The sequence below is a fragment of the Puma concolor genome, chromosome E1 (assembly GCF_028749965.1).
Source record: "Puma concolor isolate L17-30 chromosome E1, mPumCon1.1.hap2, whole genome shotgun sequence".
Lineage (NCBI taxonomy): Eukaryota > Metazoa > Chordata > Mammalia > Carnivora > Felidae > Puma > Puma concolor.
Genome location: NC_141680.1, coordinates 36776708 through 36792583, shown reverse-complemented (window position 1 = coordinate 36792583; position 15876 = coordinate 36776708). Strand labels below are relative to the sequence as shown.

Here is a 15876-nt window from a genome sequence, read left to right as displayed (position 1 = left end):
GTCGTGGGGCTCGAACTCACAAACTGCGAGATCATGACCTGAGCTGAAGTCAGATGCTTAACCAACTGAGCGCACAAGTGTTACACCCAAGCGCCCCAAGTGTTACATCCTTAAGAGGAACCTTATGCCCGAGGGGGGTTTGCTGTGGTCAGACACTCCTGGCATTGTTCCAAAATATGTGTTTTTCCCCAGCCCAGGTGATGGGGTTTCGGGGTGATGGTGGGGTTTGGAGCCGATAGCCAAGAAAGAATTCTAGGAAAGGTCTTGGCGCAAAAAGGTGATTTTATTAAAGCACAGGGACAGGGCCTGTGGACAGATAGAGTTGCACTGGGGTTGTGACGGGTGATTATATACCCTCAGATTGGGAGGGGCTCAGGGCCAGCTCAAGTCTCTAGGGAATTTTGGAAGCAAGGTTTCCAGGACCTTGAGGGGCTAGCTGTGTTAGGAAAATGCCATTTATTACTGAGGTTAGCCTGTACTTTGCCTTCAGCTTGTCCCTAGGCTCCCTCAACACAGGGACCTCAGGTCCTAACCTTTCCCCTTTCCCTCTCTGCCTCCTGAACCCTATCTTTTCCTATCATGGAACCAGCCCCCCAATTACCTTGATTTTAGTCCCATAAGACTCACCTCAGACTTCTGGCCTCCAGAAATGTAAGAGAATATGGTTCTGTTGTTCTGAAGCCACTACATTTGTGTAATTAATTCCAGCACTAATAGGAAACAAGCACACACTCGTTTTTTGAGGACTCAGCTCGGATATCTAGGAGACCTTCTGCGACATGCCCAGGGTAGGTGCCTGTCCCCTGTGCCCCCTCTCCCACAGCACTGGCCACATCGCATGCCAGCGTCTGTCTCAGGGTGAGTGTTCTTTGCTAGACAGTGAGTTCTCTGAAGGCAGATGTCCTGCCTCATTCATATCTCCAGCCTGAGGACCCAAGGCTGTGCCTGGGACCAAAAAAGGACTCAATGAATGTCTGCAGAGCCAATGAGTGAGTAAAGGAAGATAACTTTGATTTGATCTAATAACACTGGGTCTTTACCCAAGACTTCCCAGCTGACCTTCCTCCTGACTTTGACCCAGGAAAAGTTAACAATTACATCACCCAAAAAAGATTTTCGCCCTAAACTCTTTACGAAAGCAAGGCTTTCACAACCTTTGGCGGCTGCGAGGATTGCGGCTTGTTTGGTTTTTCCAATTTTGAGCTGTGGGCAAGAAAACAGGGGATGTTTTAAGGTCATATCTGCCTGTGTCCGCTATCAACTATTAGTTGTGACCAAAATAAGTTTACTCTTCAGAGCAGTTTGGAACAAGTTCCCAAATTTCACTCTCAGTTTGAATGTCAGACACAGCCACTCCTAGAACCATTGTTATCAGCCTTGTTCTTTTATCTTCGGTGCTGGCTACCAGGTCTGATGGGCAGAGTGTCAGCATTATGGTGTCCCAGGGGACCGTCGTCTCGTCTTTCATGAGCGCTCTTCCTCACCCTTGTCTCCCTTTTTCTCCACCGGCGTCGCCAGCGTCTCGACTTCCCACCTCTCCTTCATGAGCACTGCATTCCTAACCAGACATGCTGCGAAGAAGATTCTTTAAAGGGGACGTCTTTCATATACTCCTTGGAAGCAGGCGATTACAACAGAGAGCGATGAAAAATTACCCCAGAGGAAAGAAATTTTGTCCAAGGTCATTGAGAAGAAAGGCAGTAGAGCTGGATTTCTTCCCAGATCTGACTCTGACGCTGACGACGAGCCGGAGCAACCCCTTTGCTCTCATTGCTGTCCAGTGAAAAACCTCACCAGACATGCTAGTCCCTGGACATGATCAATGGCACTCATCAAGAAGCCTTCCTTGGCCTGCTAGTAAAAAATATATATATATTAAAGAGAAAACATGTAGGAGGCGCCTGGCTGGCTCAGTTGGTAGAGCATGTTGATCTCGGGGCTGTAAGTTCGAGCCCCACGTTGGGCGTAGAGATTACTTGAAAATAAAACCTAGAAAGATGTTTTAGGAAAATAAAATGAGAAAAAGGCTTTTGAGCAAATAAGCATCGGTTCTCTGTCCCACCCCTCCTTCTAGTCCCATGCTCCAAAGAGAACTTTGTTTTATTAGTAGCAAAATCGACATAAATAAAATACACCAGTTTACCATTTTGAAGTGGACGGTCCAGTGGCATTAGGTACAATCACGCTGTCGTGCAACCATCCCCACCATCCATCTCCAGAACTTTTCCATCTTCCCGAACTAAAACTCTATACCCATTGAACGCTAATTCCTCACTCCCCCAATCCCCTGCCCCTGGCAACTACCGTTCTAATTCCTGAGGACTTTGACCACCTTAGGTACCTCAGGTCAGTGTCTGTTCTTCTGCGTTTGGCTTCTTTTACTCAGCACAATGTCCTCAAGGCAGCACGGGTGAGAGTTTCCCTCCTTTAGAAGCCTGAATAATATTCCGTTGTATGGACGTACCACAACGTTGTTTATCCACTCAACCACCCGCCAATGGGCATTTGGGTTGTTTCTGCCTTTTGACGATTGTGAAGAATGTTGCTATGAACCTGTGTGTACAAATGTCTGTCCAGGTTCCTACCTGCACTTCTTTTGGGCACAAACCTGGAAGTGGCGTCACTAGATCATGGGGTGATTGCTTTTAACTCTTTGAGGAGCTGCCATGCTGTTTTCCACAATGGCTTCCATTTTGGAATACAATGGCTTCCTTTCCATTTTACATTCCCACTGCAGCACACGTGGCTTCCAATTTCTCCGCCTCCTCACCAACACTTAGAGTTTTCTGTTTTATTTTATTTACTTTTTGTCATAGCCACCCTCACGGGTGTGAGGTGGTAGCTTGTGGTTTTGATTCGCGTTTCCCCAATGACTACTGATGTTGACCACCTTTATGCCTGTATTTTTGTACCGAGTATCGTTTTCATGTGCTTATTGGCCATTGTATGCCTTCTTTGGACAAATGTCTGTTCAGGGGCGTCTGGGTGGCTCAGCCAGTTAAGCGGCCAGCTTCGGCTCAGGTCATGATCTCGCGGGCTGTGAATTCAAGCCCCGCGTCGGGCTCTGTGCTGACAGCTCGGAGCCTGGAGTCTGCTTCGGATTTTGTGTCTCCCTCTCTCTCTGCCCCTCCCCAGCTCACACTGTCTCTCTGTCTCTCAAAAATAAACGTGAAAAAAAATTTTTTAATAAATAAAAGAAATGTCTTCTCAGATCTGAACTATTTTAACTACGTGCGTTTTATCTTCTGTTATTTGCCCCGAAATATTATACTTATACAGCCATTTCTTGATCTTCTGTTTGACAGGGGAGGATTTGTACTCACTGCCGTGACTCCTCCCCAAATCCTCCTAATACAGTTGTATTGTTATTTTCGAACACAGACTGGTTGCCTGTGCAACTTTATTTTTTTATGTTTATTTTTTGGGAGAGAGACAGAGACCAAGACAGAGGGTCAGAGAGAGAAGGAGACACAGAATCCGAAGCAGGCTCCAGGCTCCGAGCTGTCAGCACCGAGCCCCCACGTGGGGCTTGAACTCACGAACCGCAAGATCATGACCTGAGCCGAAATCAAGAGTCGGACGCTCAGCCGTCTGAGCCACCCGGGCGCCCCAGTGACGTTTACATTTTGAGCCCAGTTTTGAAGCACAAAGGGAAGGATTTTGGCAAAGGGGACGGACTAAGGGCTTTCTCAGGGTCGCCAGGGGCCTGAGCAAAACCAAGGCACCATAAACCATCCAAGTCAGGTGCAGCACTCAGCAGGCATGCTGGGCTCGGGCAGAAAGCCCCTTGGGAAGCCGTGAGGAACTGAGTTGGTTGCAGGGACTGGATGGCAATATGCCCTGCTCACCACTCCCTCAAAGAGACCCAAGAATTCTGGTCAACAGACTCAGGGGCTCCCTCATTAGGCACTAGCATTTTCTTTCCTCCCAACCGTTCTCCCCTTTTATAGAACCAGTGCCTACCACATCTTTCAAGGCTTTGCAGAGATGAAAAACAATTCCTCCTGCTAAAAAAAGGTTTGCAACACTGAACACAGAGGAAAGTCTCAGAGTGTAGACAACAGGAGGCAGGAGAGGATAGAGAGAGAAAGTAACAATCACTGAAAAAGGGTCAAGTGCTAGGTCTGTGCCACCACACCCAATCCTTATTCCCCAACCCTCTGCATGAGGCTGGTGTTATCTCCAGGTTTTTTTTTTAAGTTTAGAGAGAAAGAGAGAGAGGGAGAACAAGTCGGGGGTGGGGGGTGGGCAGAGATAGGGAGAGAGAGAATCCCAGGCAGACTCCGTGCTGACGGTGCAGAGCCCGATATGGGGCTTGAACTCATGAATCATGAGATCATGAGATCATGAGATCATGAATCACTCACGAATCACTGAGCTAAAGTCGGACGCTTAACCGACTAAGCCACTCAAGTGCCCCGTCCCCATTTTATTATATTATTTATGTTGAAAGAGAGCGCATGCACAAGAGTGCAAGCAGGGGAGGGCCAGAGAGAGAGGGAGAGAGAGAGAATCCCAAGCAGGCTGTGCACTGTCAGCGTGGAGCCAGAGCCGGATGCGGGACTCAACTGGGAGCCCAACTTGGGGCTCAACGCAGAGCTCAACCTCACCACCCTGGGATCATGACCTGAGCCGAAATCAAGAGTCAGACGTTTAACTGACTGAGCCACCCAGGTGCCCCTATTACCTCAATTTTAAACATAACGACTTGAGGCCCGGAGAGGCCCTGTGACTTGTCCAAAGCCACCAAGTGAGTACAGGCTGAGCCCTGGCCTGCACTCACTGTGCTCACCTTGACCTTGGGCAAGTAGCGGAACCTCCCTGGGGCTCGGTTTCTTTTTCTTTCTTCTATTTTTGAATTTTTTTTTTCCAACGTTTATTTATTTTTGGGACAGAGAGAGACATAGCATGAATGGGGGAGGGGTAGAGAGAGAGGGAGACACAGAATCGGAAACAGGCTCCAGGCTCTGAGCCATCAGCCCAGAGCCCGACGCGGGGCTCGAACTCACGGACCGCGAGATCGTGACCTGGCTGAAGTCGGACGCTTAACCGACTGCGCCACCCAGGCGCCCCTCTTTCTTCTATTTTTGTAAAGATTTTATTTGTAAGCAATCTCTGCTCCCAGTGTGGGGCTCGAACTTACAACCCCAAGATCAAGAGTCACGTGCGTTAGTAACTGAGCCAGCCAGGCGTCTTTCAGTTTCTTCATCCATAACACCAGAGACATATTCCAAGGCATGCCTGTTCCTTGCGGGGTGATTGTGAAGGGAGATAATGTCTCTTAAGAGTACGGCTTGAGGGGCGCCTGGGTGGCGCAGTCGGTTAAGCGTCCGACTTCAGCCAGGTCACGATCTCGCGGTCCGTGAGTTCGAGCCCCGCGTCAGGCTCTGGGCTGATGGCTCAGAGCCTGGAGCCTGTTTCCGATTCTGTGTCTCCCTCTCTCTCTGCCCCTCCCCCATTCATGCTCTGTCTCTCTCTCTGTCCCAAAACAAAAATAAATAAATGTTGAAAAAAAAAATTAAAAAAAAAAAAAAAAAAAAAAAAAGAGTACGGCTTGAGGAAGGTATCCTGAAATCGGTGACTGTTATTCCATGGCACTCGTGTCCGGGAAGTCAGGAAAGCCTGCGGATGGGGAGCTGAGGCTGGAGCAAAGTTCGAAGAGGAACCCATCCTTCTCTTGCCCCAGGGCTACCCTCAAACTAGCAAGGTAACTACCAGGACCACACAGCCAGTTACCGGCAGAGCTGATACCCTGGACTTGGGCTATCAGCACTCCGTCCCTGGGCCAGGCTGTCGGAGTCGAAGAGTTAGCGTCATTAGAAAGGTGTGTCCTTGCCAGCTCAACTGGTCGTAATTTCTCTGCTCGCCTGTCTTCCTGCCCCATCCCCACACACTCTGAAGTGTGGAGACCGTCCCCCAGGAGCCAGGGTTTCGGGAGGATCTGAGGCCACGCCCATCATGAGGACGGATGCAGCATAGACTCCTCAGGACCTCAGTCGGAGGCCAAGTCCCCAGATAAGGGCAAAGGTCTTCTCAGGCCAGGCCCCACCCCTCACTAACCTTTCTGCTTGGCCCAGATTTTCACTGCTTCCTCTGGGGCAGGAGCGGGGAGGTCACCCTGCCAGGGCCTTTCCCCCATTGCTGTCCTCCTCCTCTGGAGAAAGGGTCGAGACAGTGTGGACCTGGCACTTGTGCCACTCGGGTGCCCGGTGCAGCCTTTCCCAGCCAGGACCGGAGATGGAACAGGTGCAGTGGGCTGAACCTCTGTCCACTGCTGCTTTCCATTCACGCATCGGACAGGGCACGGAATGGGGCCCTGGGCCCAAGCTGGGGTTGGCAGATGGTGGTGAGAAGCCCAGGTTTCAATCCCTGACGCCACCTTACACGGTGCACTGCGAGCCCGGGGCGGGGGGAGTCGAGGCAGAGGCCCAGGGTGGGAGGCTGCCCGTGGGAGAAGGGGGTACCAACTGGTGTCCGCCGTTCTGAAGCTGACTTCTGGCTTCCACCTGGAGTCGACCGAGAGGGGGATCGCCCACGGCACCCTTTGTCCGGGCCACTTCCCTCCCCCCCCCGCCCCCCAGCAACCCACCCCCGCGAGCCCTCTGCTCCAGCTGGCACGCCTCGGGGCGCTTCTCGGAGGCGCCTCTGGCTCGCACCCCGGAGGGGAGCTGGCAGCCTATGACCCGCTCTCTAAACCGGGCTGGGGCGGGGTGGGGGCACGGACGCGTCTGGGCCTCGCCGCCCGGCCCACACTCGCGCCCCGCGGGCTCCCCCTCTACAAAATCAACAAGCTCTTGAGCCTCCAAACTTAGGCCCCCGGTGGTCGGCAGGGGAGCCTGGCCTCGGGCTGTGGCCGGGGCCTTGGGATCCGCAGGGAAACCCGGGCACGTCTTCGAGGTGGGCGGGGAGGGCCGCGGGTCCGAGGGGAAGGTGGCCCCGCGCGCCGCAGCTTCCTCCACGCCTCGCCCCGCCCCCCGCCCCGGCGGGACCGAGTCCTCCGCGCCCCATAGGCAGAGGCGACCCTCCCCGCCTCCCCGCCCGCTCCACGCTCGCCCCGCCTCGGCTCACTTTAAAAGTTTCCTGGGGCCGGGACGCGGGCGCAGAGAGCCATGGCCATCTACCCCTGGGGGCTGCGCCTCGGGAGGCTGTGCGCCGGGAGCCCGGGGGTGCCGGGGACCCGGGCCGTCCTCGCCCGGGCATGGCAGGAAGCGAGACTGCAGGGCGCCCGCCCCCTCAGGTACTCGGCCCCTGGGGGGAGGGGGGGAAGGGGGGGCTGGAGGAGAAGGGGGCGGCACGGGCCCCCGGGAGGGAGGGAGATTGGGGGTTCCTGCAGAGCTTTTCTGGGGGGCCGAGCCCACCCCGGCTGGCAGGCCCGCGGCTGGGCTGCCGCACCTCTGGATGGCACCCGCTGGGGAGCAGGTAGCCCGCGCTCAGCGCCTAGGCAACAGGAAATGCTGGCCTGGCCCGCGCAGACCCGGGCTGCGGCTGGTGGCTGCCAGCGACCCTGCACTGACTCTGAGTTCTGGTCCAGGACTCTAGGTTGTTTCCGGTTCGTGAGCACAGAGGGCCAGGCGTGTGGGCCTTTGGCGATCTAGCCTGAGAAGGAGGGGCAGGGGCAGGGTTCTGTCTTCAGAACGCTGTCTCCGAGCTGGACCCCCTTTAGGGATAAACTTGGGGGGGGGCCTTTGGGACCGCTATGCCCAGCCGCGTCCCCACTCCTCCTGCGGTGCTGACAAACACCGGTTTTGCACCTTACCGCCTCCTGGGCCTGTCTGCTCATGTCCTCCGTGCAAAGGTGGGATGGGGGCTGGCAGGTTCCCACTCCTAGTGGCTCCACTGCCTCCAAAGCCGTGTAGGAATTCGTGCCATTTTCCCGTAAGATCGAAGTTTGAGCGCGCGTTGGCTGCTTAAGCAGAGCTGGGCTCCAACTGATGTTATCGGTGGTGGTTGTCTTCAGCACCCAGAAGCGGGAGGCCTGGGCGCCACCGAGCCTGCCCTGCCTCCCAGAAGGGCCAAGAACTAAGTTTGGGGAAGAAGAGGGAAGAGAACAGTGGGACTTCTCCTCTGAGAGAACTGTTTGCTTCACAAAAATCGGATGGGGGCGGAGGGGATTGGAAGGAGAGGCAAATTCCTCTTTGGGCTGAAACTTCAAGATCAAAACCTCTCGCACTTGCTGGTTCCGACAACTAGAAAGCACGCCATGCTCTTAAATGGCTATGCCTAGTTTTCCGGGAAAACCCGGTGGCTCAAGGCTGCTCCGTAGATGGGATTGTGAGGAAAACAGCTGGGTTTTCTCACCGTGCCTCCCTAGGCAAATTCTGTCATCGACACCCCTAGCCTCCAAGCCCCACCTCTGGACTCCTGGGTGCCCTCTTAGGATGTGAGGACCCTATGGAAAGTTACCCCCCAAAGTGTACATGTTTCATGATGCTAAATCAGGCCACTTATGCTCACATGGCAACATTGCTGACCTTTGATGTTTTTATGTATAAACAAAGCAGGACCCTTACCTGGTCCAGGCCTACCATCTCAGGGTAGGGGCACCAGGCCTCAGAGAAATTCTGACCCTGCACCTGGAGGAGATCCCTTTGTCCAGAGAGAGAAGGTTTCCTGAGCATTTGGTCTAAGTCCTTCCCATCCCTTCCCCGCCTCGTTTTCTGTTGACTATGATGATTTGGCCTAAGTTCACTCCCACTTTCCCCTAAAGAAACCCTCAGGAGTCTCAAGCATTCAATAGATATTGCTGAGTACATACGTCATGTCATGTCAAGCACCTGGTGGGTGCTGTGGATACAGAAGCCAAAAAAACCCCGGACTCCCAGGAATGTGCAGTTTAGTGGGGAAAAAGCTAAGTCAGGTGATCACTACTCAGTGTTCCGGTGTAATGATATGTGGAAAGCTCCTGGAGTTCTATTCTCTGCTCTTCCTAGTTACACATAAAACCTGCTTTTCTGCTGTCCAACCACTACCCACCCAGGCCTATTACTTATCAGATCCCCAGCTTTGCCTGTCAGGAAAGAGCAAGAACTTTGAAGCCAGACTGCCTTGGGTTACAGTCCTGGCTCCTTCACCTACTCACTGCGTGACCTTGAGTGCATTACCTAACCTCTGAGCCTGGTGAGTTTGTCGTTAATGCTACCGGTCTGGTCCCTGAGACCTTCCAATGATGTCTGGGTAGGAATTCCAACTGACTTAAAAGTGGCAGGGTCGGGGGGATCAGTGACCTCTTTCTTGCACCTGGTTCTTCCTTCTGCCAGTTGCCAAGATGGTAGTCTCTGCCCAGCCACAAGTCCAGCCCTTGGATCTGCCAGACGCTCCCTGTCCATCAAAATCGGGGTTGTTCAGAGCCTTTTTCCCCAGAAGGAAAGAGGAAGCAGTCCATTGCTCTCCAGATCTCCTGAACCACCAGCTCCCTCCCCTTGTCCACACATCCCCTTCCCCCCCCCCCACCCCGAGGAAAATGGATGGGCTAGTCTGGGGCTTCAGGGAGCCTTGGAGGGAAGGTTCCTTGATGAACCTGAGATGAGCAGGTTTCCTCCAGACAGACCTCTAAAGCTGGCCTGGGGCTGCCTGTGGGGCGGTTGCATCTGGGGGCACTCGGAGCTGAGAAAAGCGGAAAGAACATTGACTTACGCCTTTCAGAATTGGGAACGATGTTCAGAGTCGGGGCCCCAGTGACTTGATGCTGGTAGTAGGGCAGAGGGGTACGTGAGCTTCATGGACTACCCTCTAGGGGGATGGCTGTTATCAGGTGGGACCAGTAACAGCAACTATAAAATGCCATCCCTATATGAGGCGGTTGTATTAAGTCAGGAAGTGTTTTGGTTGGAAACCATAATGGTTGAAAAAATTAGACTCTTCCCATAGTTCCCCAAAGATGATTAAGAAGTGATCTAGTAATGATTTCCCTACACATTCCACTGGGGATCCTCCATTCTAAATGTAACAATAGAAAATAAACTACGAACTTGGACGTTGTAACCAGTGAGTGGTACACATCAGCTTTGGTTACCCTTTTGGGCCTGGCATGCAGTAGAGGGAGGTGCTATCTACTGTGGAAGGTACAGAGAGAGTATAGAGATGAACTTGTTTTCACTGAGTTCTTTTTGCCTAAAAGGGATCTACAGGGGAAGACCATAGACCCCCCTGATTCAAGGCAGAAAGGGTGCTGTTCCCTGGAAGATGCCGATCAAAGCAAGAAACAATCTGATTGGTGGGAACGGGACCGAGGAAGCCTTGCTGGTGAGGCTGAAGTTTGAAATTGATCCCTCCGGCGATAGGGCTGTAGTTCGAAGCATGAAGCCTATATACTCACGTGAAATCTTGCCTGTGCTTGAACTCTTTTGAATCCTGGGTATGAAGCTCTCCTAACACCCCCCACATTTCTATAGGCAGAAACTTTGAAGCCAGGCATATCTGGGTTCAAATGAACCATTTTAGCTGGTTGCTTTGGGATGAAGTTGAACTTGATCTTTCTCATGTGTAAATAATGTTGTCTGAGAGTTAAAGAAGGTCACGTGAAGAAAATTCTTGGGGCACCTGGGTGGCTCAGTTGGCTGAGCCTCCAACTCTTGATTTCGGCTCAGGTCACGATCTTGAGGTCCATGGGTTTGAGCCCCGAGTTGAGCTCTGTGCTGAGTGTGAGAAGCCTGCTTGGGATTCTCTCTCTCCCTCTCTCCCTCTGCCCCCGCCCCCTCCCTCTCTTTCTCTTTCTCTCAAAATAAATTTAAAAACTTAAAAAAAAAAGAAGAGAAAATTCTTAACTCACAGCCTGATGCTAAAGACATCTTCAACCCATTGCACTGATGAGCTCTTATACAAGTAATGTGCTTGGTAACAGTGGGTTAGTGCATTCCTATAATGATCTCAAGGCCCACAGTTCCACAGTTTAGTAACTGTCTGAAGAGTTACGAGGGAGACAGTTCTGGTAGGGCGACTGCCTAAACCAAGCTGGGCTGCTCGGGGTATATAACAGGCCCATGCTCACACTTTCTGTGTGTGTGTGTGTGTGTGTGTGTGTGTGTGTGTGTGAGGGGGAGGGGCAGGGGAGGTGTCATATGTTGAGCAAACCAAAGTACAGTACAGGATGTAATTTCATGTCTTGAGTAGGCCTTGCTAGGGGAGTGTCCTAATAAATGACGGCTACCAATAATTCTGCCAGGTGCCTCTCCCTACATAAATAAACGAGTTGTGTCTCCAGCTCACAAATCCGGTTTTGTGGACCTTGCTGGCGTGTGTGTGTTTCTCAGTTTGGGAGTTCGATGACAGGAGAGCAGGTCCCAGCCCTGTCACTTCCAACTCAGTATCGTGTTGGACAAGCCACTCTATCTCCCTGCACCTTGTTTGTAAAATAGGCCACTTGGACAAGAAGCACTCTACATTTCTGGAGACATTCCGTGATTCCTAAGGAGGCTCGGCTTTGAGCCCAGTCCCCTAATTCAAGAGGGCTGTGGGTGAAGTGGGAACCCTAGTGAATTCCTCCTAACCTCCTGACACTCTGTGACTCTCTCTGGTCCTCCAAGTGAACAGAAAACATTGAGGGTTTTGTTAGATATCTAAGGTCGTAAGCTCGCCTCGTCTGTACCTCGGCGACCCCATCAAGGAGCAAGTGTTCTGAATCAGCCCCCGCTCTGTACAAGTGACCCAGGGGAAGACTTACAGTACGAATGCCTCACATACAGTACGTAAGCTTCACAGACTTACAGCATGAAGCCGAGAATTTCAGGCTTTCAGAAACATCTTCTTGGGTTTGCTAGAGTCAAATAATAACTTCCTGCCTGTTTCTATATACGTGTAAACACGCACGTGCCAGTGGTTTTAGTCAAGATACTAAAAATGGAAGCTTCCACCAATGCAGGGTATCTTGCTCACATCTTTTTTTTTTAACGTTTATTTATTTTTGAGACAGAGAGACACAGAGCATGAACGGGGGAGGGTCAGAGAGAGGGAGACACAGAATCTGAAACAGGCTCCAGGCTCTGAGCTGTCAGCACAGAGCCCGACGCGGGGCTCAAACTCATGAGCCGCGAGATCATGACCTGAGCCAAAGTCGGATGCTCAACCGACTGAGCCACCCAGGTGCCCCTCTTGCTCACATCTTTATTGTAGCTCACACCACTCTGGAGTTCTTTTTTTTTCTTTTTTAATTTTTTTTTTAACGTTTATTCATTTTTTGAGAGACAGAGCACGAGCAGGAAAGGGGCAGAGAGAGGGAGACACAGAATCCGAAGCAGGCTCCAGGCTCTGAGCTGTCAGCACAGAGCCCGACGCGGGGCTCGAACTCCCGAGCTGTGAGATTGTGACCTGAGCCGAAGTTGGACGTTCAGCCGACTGAGCCACCCAGGCGCCCCTGCCACTCTGGAGTTCTTTGTAGTCTGTGTCCTTTGTAAGCTGTAGACCCCTTCGGGAAGGTTATATTGGGTGGTGGAAAAATCAGGCAGCTTTGTGGTATAATTACAATGCACAAACTTTGTACAGTTTGACGCACTTTAACAAATGTGTGTATATACTCAACCCCCCAAGATACAGGACTTGCCTATCACTGTAAAACAGTGCTCTTCAATCGATATATGAGCCCCATGTGGACTTTTAAATTTTCTAGTAGCCATATCAACAAGATAATGAGAAATATAATTTTAATAATTTTAATGGTGTATTTTCTGTAACTTAGTATAGCCAAAATGTCATTTCAGCAGGTAACCAACCTTTTAAAACTTTCTCATAAAATGTTTTACCTTTTTTTAAAAAGAAAGTCTTTCAAATCTGTTGTATATTAAACATTTTTTTTAATGTTTATTTATTTTTTGAGAGACAGAGCACGAGCAGGGGAGCGGCAGAGAGAGAGAGAGGGGACACAGACTCTGAAGCAGGCTCCAGGCTCTGAGCTGTCAGCACAGAGCCCGATGCGGGGCTCAAACCCATGAACTGTGAGGTCATGACCTGAGCCACTCAGGTGCCCCTCAATCTGATGTATACTTAACACTTACAGAACACCTTCATTCAGACTAGCCACATTTTAAGTGTTCCACAGCCACATGCGACTAGCAGTTACCGTATAGACAGCATAGCTCTAGAACTTTCTCTCTGCTCATTTCCAGTCAATCTCCTTCCCTCACCAGAGGCTACCACTGTTCTGATTTCTAATCTCCATAGGTTAATTTGGCCTATTCTTGAATCTTAGAGTATATGCTCCTGTGTCTGCCTTCTTTTGCTCAAAAACCAAGGGGTGCTTTTGGGAGGAGGGACCTGTTAACCTTGACAAAAAATCTTGAAAATGTGTGTATTATGCATTAAACAGCTTAAATAGTTAGCTTTCCTTGATAACCCTAGGGAAACAGACATGATCTCATCTGCCCTATATTTTACCTCTTGCGTGTGACAACAGAAAGGCAAACTGAGAAATGGGGCCTCAGATGTGTCAAGGGGCCGTCCCAGCAGGGAGTGGTGGGGACACTGTGGCTTCTGGACCCACTGAATTGGTTATACCTTGTGGTCCCCAATATTATGTAATCTAAGTTAACCTTTTTATTTTGAGATAATTATACATTCACATGCAGTTGTAAGAAATAGTGCAAATGGGGGTACCGGGGTGGCTCAGTCGGTTAAGCGTCTGACTTCGGCTCAGGTCATGATCTCGCGGTGCGTGAGTTCGAGCCCGCATCGGGCTCTGTGCTGACAGCTCAGAGCCTGGAGCCTGCTTCGGATTCTGTGTCTCCCTCTCTCTCTGCCCTTCCCATGCTCATGCTCTGTCTCCATCTCTGTCTCTCAATAATAAATAAACATTAAAAAAAAAAAAAAGAAAAAATAAATAGTGCACACAGATCCCATATACCCTTTAGTCAGTTTCCCCTAATTGTAACCTTTTGCAAAGCTAGCACAGTATCACAGCCAGGATACTGACATTGATATAGTCAAGATACAGAACATTTCCATCTGCACAAGGATCTTTTCATAGCCACACCCAATTCTCTTCCACTTCCAGCCCCTGCTTAATCTCTAGCAATCTGGTATTGGTTCTCAATTTACGTGATTGTGTAATTTCAAGGTATTATGTAGATAGAGTCATACCATATGCTACCTTTTGATACTGATTTTTTCACTCCACATAATTCTCTGGAGATTCATCCAGGTTTCTTTGCGTACCAATAGTTCCTTTCTTTGTATTGCTAAAGAGTAGTCCTTAAGGGGCGCCCGGTTGGCTCAGTGGGTTGAGCATCTGACTTTGGTTCAGATCGTGATTGCACAGGTTCGTGAGTTTGAGCCCCACATCGGGCTCTCTGCTCTCAGCCCGGAGCCCGCTTGAGATCCTCAGTCCCTCTCTCTCTTTGCACCGCCCCCGACTTGCACGCCCGCGTGGTCGCTCTCTCTTTCTTTTTTTTTTTTTTTTTTTTTAATTTTTTTTTTTCCAAACGTTTCTTATTTATTTTTGGGACAGAGAGAGACAGAGCATGAACGGGGGAGGGGCAGAGAGAGAGGGAGACACAGAATCGGAAACAGGCTCCAGGCTCTGAGCCATCAGCCCAGAGCCCGACGCGGGGCTCGAACTCACGGACCGCGAGATGGTGACCTGGCTGAAGTCGGACGCTTAACCGACTGCGCCACCCAGGCGCCCCTCTCTCTCTCTTTCAAAAAGCAATAAAACATTAAAAAAGAAGAACATTCCTTGATATGAATGTTACAGTTGGCTTACCCACTCACCACTGAAAGACATTTGGATTGTTTCCAGTTTTTTCAAATAAGGCTGCTATAAGCATTTGTGTACAGATTTTTGGGTGAACATAAACCTTTGTTTCTCTGGGAGTAGAATTCTTTACCTGGGATAATTGCTCCTAATGTGTAATTGCTGGCTCGTATGGTAGTTGCATGTTTGGTTTTAAAGAAACTGTCTGTTTTCCAGGATGCCCATTACCATTTAATGATGCCACCAACCATGTGTGAATGATCAGCATCCTCGCCAGCATTTGCTATGGTCACTATTGTTTATTTTTGCCATTCTGATAGGTGTGTCATGATATGGCAGCTCTAATATGAATTTCCCTAATGGCCAATGATGTCGAATATCTTTCCATGTGCTTTATTTGCCATTTGTATGTCCTCTTTGGCAAAATGTCTGTGTCTTTTGCCCATTTTGTAGTTGGATTATTTTTAACCATTGAGTTTTCAGTATGCCTTATGTATTCTAGATACTTGTTCTTTGTCAGATACGTGTTTCTTGAATATTTTCTCCCACCCTGGAGCTCATCTTTTTATCTTTTTTTTTTTTTTTTACATTTGTTTATTTTTGAGAAACAGAGTGAGACAAAGCGTGAGCGGGGGAGGGGCAGAGAGAGAAGGAGACACAGAATCCGAAGCAGGCTCCAGGTTCTGAGCAAGCTGTCAACACAGAGCCTGATGCGGGGCTCGAACCCACGAACTGTGAGATCATGACCTGAGCCGAAGTCGGACGCTCAACCGACTGAGCCACCCAGGCGCCCCTCATCTTTTTATGTTCTTTTTTTTATGTTTATTTATTCATTTTGAGACAGAGAGAATGAGAGGGTGCATGAGAGGGGCAGAGAGAGAGGGAGAGAGAGAGTATCCCAAGCAGGCTCCGCACTGTCAGCGGAGAGCCTAACGTGGGGCTCGATCGCACAAACCGTGAGATCATGACCTGAGCCAAAATCAAGAGTCGGATGCTTGAGCCACCCAGACGCCCCCTCATCGTTCCATCTTCTTAACCAAAATTTAATTTTGATGGGGCCCAGTTATCAATTTGATGGGTCATGCTTGTGGTATCGAGCCTATAAACTTTTTGCCTAGCCCTAGATCCTGAAGATTTTCTTCCATGTTTTGTTTTTTTTTTTAATTTTTTTTTTTTTCAACGTTTATTTTTTGGGA

The 15876-nt window shown here is 50.3% G+C and overlaps 1 protein-coding gene and 2 long non-coding RNA genes across 5 annotated transcripts in view; 1 reads left to right on the top strand and 2 right to left on the bottom strand.

Moving 5' to 3' along the window:
• Positions 1–264: 264 nt before the first annotated feature.
• LOC147574272 (uncharacterized) lies at positions 265–4857 on the bottom strand. Its single transcript, XR_015244076.1, has 2 exons — positions 4793–4857; positions 265–1989 (listed from the first exon to the last, which is right to left on the bottom strand). It is a non-coding gene; the product is annotated as an uncharacterized LOC147574272 (long non-coding RNA).
• Positions 4858–5543: 686 nt separating this feature from the next.
• LOC147574271 (uncharacterized) lies at positions 5544–8141 on the bottom strand. Of its 2 annotated transcripts, XR_015244074.1 has the most exons (4): positions 7757–8141; positions 7069–7596; positions 6061–6506; positions 5544–5622 (listed from the first exon to the last, which is right to left on the bottom strand). It is a non-coding gene; the product is annotated as an uncharacterized LOC147574271 (long non-coding RNA). The 2 variants fall into 2 exon arrangements; XR_015244075.1 differs by lacking the exon at positions 7069–7596 and having other exon boundaries at positions 7757–8086.
• Positions 7103–15876, top strand: part of ACSF2 (acyl-CoA synthetase family member 2) — a 34296-nt gene continuing 25522 nt past the window's right edge. For both annotated transcript variants that reach the window (XM_086687002.1, XM_086687003.1), the window contains exon 1: positions 7103–7237. In XM_086687002.1, coding sequence (XP_086543128.1) covers positions 7110–7237 — 128 coding nt within the window. In that variant the 5' untranslated portion in view covers positions 7103–7109. The remainder of the gene's footprint in view (positions 7238–15876) is intronic.